The sequence below is a fragment of the Pimephales promelas genome, chromosome 1 (genome assembly GCF_988280905.1).
Source record: "Pimephales promelas chromosome 1, fPimPro1.hap1.1, whole genome shotgun sequence".
Taxonomy (NCBI): domain Eukaryota; kingdom Metazoa; phylum Chordata; class Actinopteri; order Cypriniformes; family Leuciscidae; genus Pimephales; species Pimephales promelas.
Window position 1 is genome coordinate 23,152,806 of NC_142769.1, and position 6,057 is coordinate 23,158,862.

General features: G+C 39.3%; 1 protein-coding gene across 1 annotated transcript; it reads right to left on the reverse strand.

Moving 5' to 3' along the window:
• Positions 1–1,986: 1,986 nt before the first annotated feature.
• igf2a (insulin-like growth factor 2a) lies at positions 1,987–6,057 on the reverse strand. Its single transcript, XM_039658199.2, has 4 exons — positions 5,838–6,057; positions 5,347–5,479; positions 4,294–4,472; positions 1,987–3,418 (listed from the first exon to the last, which is right to left on the reverse strand). Exons 1-4 carry the CDS (start codon positions 5,895–5,897, stop codon positions 3,182–3,184), a joined length of 609 nt encoding a protein of 202 aa, XP_039514133.1. The 5' UTR covers positions 5,898–6,057; the 3' UTR covers positions 1,987–3,181.

Consider the following 6,057-nt stretch of genomic DNA (forward strand, 5'->3'; position numbering starts at 1 on the left):
TATGTATACGCAATACAAAGAGTTTCTTTGTCACAGAATCATTTGGAGTAACAACAGTCATTCACAAGAAAGTTTCACTTGACCAATTCAATCAAATACAAAAGCTTTGTATTTGTGTACTGCCTTTGATAACATAGCTGTCAATAAGCAGCTTGATTCATTGCAGGATCAAGCCCTGTAAGACAAAAGAGAGAAGGAAAATAAGGCGTATTACTATATGCCTAAAAAAATAACAAAAAATATAATGTTGTATGAGGGAATGACTTTTGTTTCCTGAACTTAAGAATCCATTTGCATTGACAAGAAACAACATTGTGGCATCTTGAAACACCAAATTTGTGGTCATTTGTATTCTTATGGCTGATTTCAGGCTTTGCCTACACATTAGAGAACAGATATTTTGCTCAGTGGGACATTGATAGTTACAGCCTTCATTTCGCTCAATAGATCAAACAACAGGCACACTGTGTCAGTGTGAATCTGTTGTTCCAGACATCTTTTGAAAAGAAGCTTGTGATGATCTCAGACACAAGTATCGTCATCCAGTTCACCATTAACCTGATTTTGTATACAGATTTTATACAGAACAACTACAAAGAGTATATATATCATCTTGCTTATGTACACAAAACATCCATTCCCACGATACAACATGTACACGAACAAGAGTAGCACAACGGGTAAATGACAAAGTGGATGGCTGATAGATTGAAGGATAGTTTCAGCTGCCAGAGAGTGAACTAAAGAACGTCAGAGGCTTTGAAGTTAAGCCTTCAGGTATCATTACTGTTCTTTCCCACCTCAAGCTTTAGAGAAAACAGCCGTGTCCTTAAATCACACCTCAAACCCTCCTAGTCTTACATAAATATCCCCAAGGAACAAAGTCAGTCAAATTAATATCTGGCACTTAGCTTTTGCAATTATATTCATAAGGTATGAACTAGGAAGAAGACTGGTAAGAGCAGGTCTGGGCCTGTACAGTTTCCTTGGGTTTGGGGTGAAATGAGACTGGATGAAGTGTAGATGAACGGGGTAACAACTGAAAGTGCTGCAGCTTCTGTATGACACCTAACCTTTCAAATAATTAAACTGTAGTATTTTAGTATTTGATTGTCCAATGACCAAATACAAGCAAAATATTGGTAAATATTATTCATTCTTGTCATTTACTCGACCTTATGTTGTTTCAAACCTGTATTTTTTTCTTTCTTCCATGGAAAACAAAAGTATGGAGCCCTGCAGATGACATGAGGAAAATAAATCAATAGTTCCCACGACAGATTTGTGGCCATTTTTTATTAATTCGTTTTGGAACCTATATTGGCTTTCCAAAACGACCAAAAAACAATTGAAATATTTTTAAAAGATCTTTGATGTTCCGCAGGAGAAAGGAAGTCATACAGATTTGAAACAATTTTAAGGTGTTTGAATGATGACAGAATTTTATTTTTGGATGACCTAAACGCTGTATTGGTAATTGACACTTTTAAACACCTTGTCTGTAAACCGTGGCAGCACACTTCTTCCCACTTGCAAGATAGCATTCCCATCTGGTCGCTCCAGTTGATGAGCTTTAAAAGGCTTTCTGATCCATCCTGATTCGGATATACTTGGAATTGCAATATCTTCATAAATAAGACCTCAAAAAGACAAGAAGACTTACTTTGGGGATGACACTTAAAACTAAACCTTGAGGGCACTGAAGATGAGGCTAAACTTTTCGTGGTGCACAGACAGCTGATATGGATTCTGCATGCTTCTGAGCTGACCTATGGCATTTTGTCAAGGTTAGTCAGCAAATCATCAAGAGTAAGTGTTCCTCAGCCTTCACCCTTCCCTTAGGGCAGCCAGGTCACATCATGCACATACTTATGCACTTGTTTTGCTGTTCGAATGCATTCCAAAAGCTATCGACGTATAATAAACTATTTTAGATTAGGATACATGCAGTAAAACAAGCTTTTAAAAAAAGTGAATCAGGACAACTTTAGAAGCTTCCATTGACTTTACTTAAAAAAGAGACAACATTTTTTGGTACATAGCATCTACATACATAAGCAGAACCACTAAAAAAGATAATATACAAAAATTGCAGGTTGTGCATGTAATCTCTCATTGGGACTGGTTTTTATGGGTTTCATTTCAAAATAAATAATGCCTTGATACAGTGCCATTACTTAAAGAAAATGTTTGGTGGCTCAATTTGCAAGACTGGTCATACTAGGGTGAATTACAACATCTTATTTAGACTTTTCATACATATTCAAGTATTTTTTTTCCAAGCAAAAGCACTGGAATACTACAATGATGAAAATATGCTAATATGTGTAAAATACTGTCTTAATAACAGTGTAGACAATTCGCAAAGATAAAATGGCAGACTGGAAACAGGAATCTTAAGGTCCAGTAAGTGACACCTCGAAACTGCTCTTGCCCAAAGTCCAAGATGACTTGATTGTAGATGTCCTCAGCTTCAATATTTTGTGACGTTTCCTGCCTTCCATTGCAATACTATATTGTTTAATAGTAAAGGCTTCACCTTCATCCTCCAGGGCACAGAATATGGATCTTGAACAGCCAAGAATGGAAACAGTTTTTCCTGGTTGGGATCATCTCCAAACAATCAGAGTTACTTAATTGTCTTTTGAATACAATCTTTTTTTTTTCTTTATTTCCTAAAACGGAAAAACTCCTTAGCAAACTCCGTGTGTGTCCTTGCAAAGTTAGCACCATAACGTTATCATATTTAGCAGTCCTCAAAAAAAATAGTGCTGTTAACATCAGTCCTTGGCTTTGCACAGCCAGACAACATTTTCCTTACTTCTGTCTATATGCCAAAGGTGTGGCACTTTAAAGGTGCAGGTAAAGGACTCTAATCTCGATAATTTCGTTCCTTAAAATATGACATTCACAATCAAGCAAAGCAAGATTCTGGCAACTTCCTCAGCATCAGTTCTGGGCATCCCCATGATATTCACCAAGACTGCATTCATCTCTCCTGTCGCATTACATTCACTTTCAACGTTAACTTCTTGCATTTCGAATGCTGATAATACACAGTGTTCATAATCTGGATTTGACAAAGACGGTGGCTGAGTGGTGTGATTCATGAAAAAAGTGCCTCTACTGACCAAAACTTGGCTATAATCCCTTGTTTGTTGCCATTTAGGAAGGCTGGCCATCATTTGTGGGACGTGTTGATCTGGATGTATGGAAGGATGTCACGGTGTCTGTTGGGGAGGGTCATGAGGGGGCGGTGGAAACTGGCTTGCTGCTCATGTTGGATTTTCTCCACCTGCCTCCTAAACTTTTGGGCAAGCAGGATTGATGGGACCCCTCTCCTTAACCTCTGGGCAGGCTTTCTTTGCCACACTTCATTTTTGGAATACTTCACACCAAGAGGCCCTCCTGAAATGTCCTGCAAAACAGAAGAACTTGCTGTAGTTTCTGTAATCCATTGATCTGCTGTCATATTATCAACAGATTTCGAAGTTTTGAAACACTAGCTAGCAAACAATAGAGCACGGCGCTAACATTACCAAGGGTCATGAGTTCGATTCCCAATGAAGGCATGAACTGTCTACAGTGAATGCAATGCAAGTTACTTTGGATAAAAGCGTCTGCCAAATACATAAATTCTTCAAATTTCAATATGATAATGAACAAAGACAAATCACATACATAGGCTGTCCTCTTATCCTGGTACAGTAAAAAATACAGACATTCGATTTACTCTATAGGCAAACTGATTATTTGTTGAACAATCTCTCCAGCATCCTCATCAACTCATAGTGCAAATGTAGACTCAAGTGGGGCTATTGTGTTGTTGGGTTGTTTGTTTTTGTAATTTTCAAATCCAGCAATGGCCAGCTGGCTAACTGTCTTGCCAACGCTTAACATATTTCCATGCCAAGAGCACATGGCAGAAAAACTAGCCAGAATGCGGCACAACACTTGTACTTGTTTTGGTGCTTGGAATACTGACATCACTGCACATGCTGTCCAAAAGAGTTTCATGGTGTTGCCATGGGCTTTTGTTTGAGTAACTACCTCCCTTAATGTTGTTCGTACATCATCTTTAATGCAGTCTGCAGATTTCTGATGATCTGTGCCATTTTCTACATTGCTCAGCGATTCTGAGAGAGGAGACATGGTTAATATTGATTTTGCAGTGATAAAAACAGGCTGCATGTCTGACTTGCCTGTCTAGTCTGAGTCTGTGTTTGTGGGTTCAGCAAAATCATTGTGCTGGGCTTTCGACGGGGGGAGGGGAAGATAAGCAGCTCCGTGTACCTTGTGAAGAGCTGCCTGGGACACTGGGAAGACCTGCAGCGAGGTGGAGGAAACATCTCGCTCTGACTTCACAGGTTTTGCACAGTACTGCTCCAGCAGACGCAGCTCACAGCTACGAAAGCAGCATTCTTCCACTATTCCTCTCTGAGGACGGCGGCTGTTTGATCTGTTCGGCCTGCCTGGGTGGGGGAAGAGAAGGTAAGCGATCAACACTGGGGTTCCCCTGGAAAGCGACCAATGCTACCAATTCACACCCTTTTGTTTATAATTCACCAAATCCCACATGTGGCTGCTGGCATGTTCCTAGGATTTCTGAAATGTGAGACTGCATCAACAGATCCTTTCTTTCTTTCCTGTTCTTTGTGACCCCCTTTTCATTTTTTACCACTAACCAATTTGATAAGGACTTTAAAACATTGTGGACAGGAAAAAAAACAAATATTGTTCTATGTTCCCAAGGATGTGTGAATAGCTTGCAAAATGGATCATTTAACCTTGCCATTTGCCTACTAAACATAGATAAAAGATAAAGAACAGCAGGAGAGGTACAAAAGGGGGAAGTCCATCGTCATCTGATAGGAATACAGGGGACAAGAGAGAGAGAGAGAGAGAGAGAGAGAGAGAGAGAGAGAGAGAGAGAGAGAGAGAGAGAGAGAGAGAGAGAGAGAGAAACCGAGAGAGAGAGAAACTGAGAGAAACCGTTTGCAAACAAATAAATACCTGCAAAAACAAATTCAATTTGTAATTTGCCCCCCTAATAATTTATCCCACTAACACTTACATCTGAAAGGCAATTAACAGCACTAATGGCTTGTATTGAGAACAATTGGTGGAAAGTGACCAAAAACACATGTTTTCTCGTTTATAAACACGCTCATTGTCACAGTCATTAGTACTCATGTAATTATGCAACCAGCAATCTGAAAGACAAGACAGCTGATTATGCCATTTATGACAACTATCTCAATTTAAATCTACTTACAAATGGCTATGTAAAGGTTTAGATGTCCTGGCAATAACAATCACACACAGCACTGTAAGAGTTACACTTACTGATATAAAACCCATTTTCTCCACATACGAACTGCAGAGTATCCACAAGTTCTCCACCGCAAAGTGTCTCCGCCGTTGCTACGGGGGATGCCAACGTGAACAATGACAGAATGAAGAGTATCAGTGAGCACATCTGTAAAATGAAAACAGACTTGAGTGAGTCAATTCATATACACGCAGTACAACTGTATAGTTTAAAGAGGCTGATGTAATTGTCTGGATTTCATTCACACGAGCAAATAGTATTCAACAAAGTTCAAAGTAACTGTGGAGACGCTATCCGTATCAGTGATACAATCAATCAATGGCTACACTTAAAACAACCCTCAAACCCACAGAATGGTGAAAAATATATAAACTTTTCTCAAAGTTTGACATATCGACATTAATATTCATATACACCTTTTAAATAATTACGTTGAAATTGTGCGAATGTAAACATGCAGAAAGGTAGTAGGCTACTACAAGCTCGTATTATCACTTTCTCTTACCGTTGTTTGTCTTTTCTCTGTTTTTCGACACGATGCACAGAATAGATGGTAATCGTCCATAGTAGGCGGTTTGTGGAAAGCGATCTAACGTTACTAGCTGTTGTACTAAAGAGTTGCTTTGTTTAATTTCCAGTCTGCTGCATCTCTGTGAGTGATGCTTGTGGCTGTCTCAAAGTTCAGAAGACAGGCAAGGGATATGTACTGAGAGGCAATACCCGCC

Bases quoted from the DNA above. Each gene is read 5' to 3' on its own strand.
- igf2a (XM_039658199.2), bottom strand. From the start codon at position 5,897: ATGGACGATTACCATCTATTCTGTGCATCGTGTCGAAAAACAGAGAAA. The intron at 5,480-5,837 runs GTAAGAGAAAGT...TTCATTTTACAG, and splicing joins CAGAGAAAAGACAAACAACG to ATGTGCTCACTGATACTCTT. The intron at 4,473-5,346 runs GTAAGTGTAACT...TCCCCCACCCAG, and splicing joins AGAAAATGGGTTTTATATCA to GCAGGCCGAACAGATCAAAC.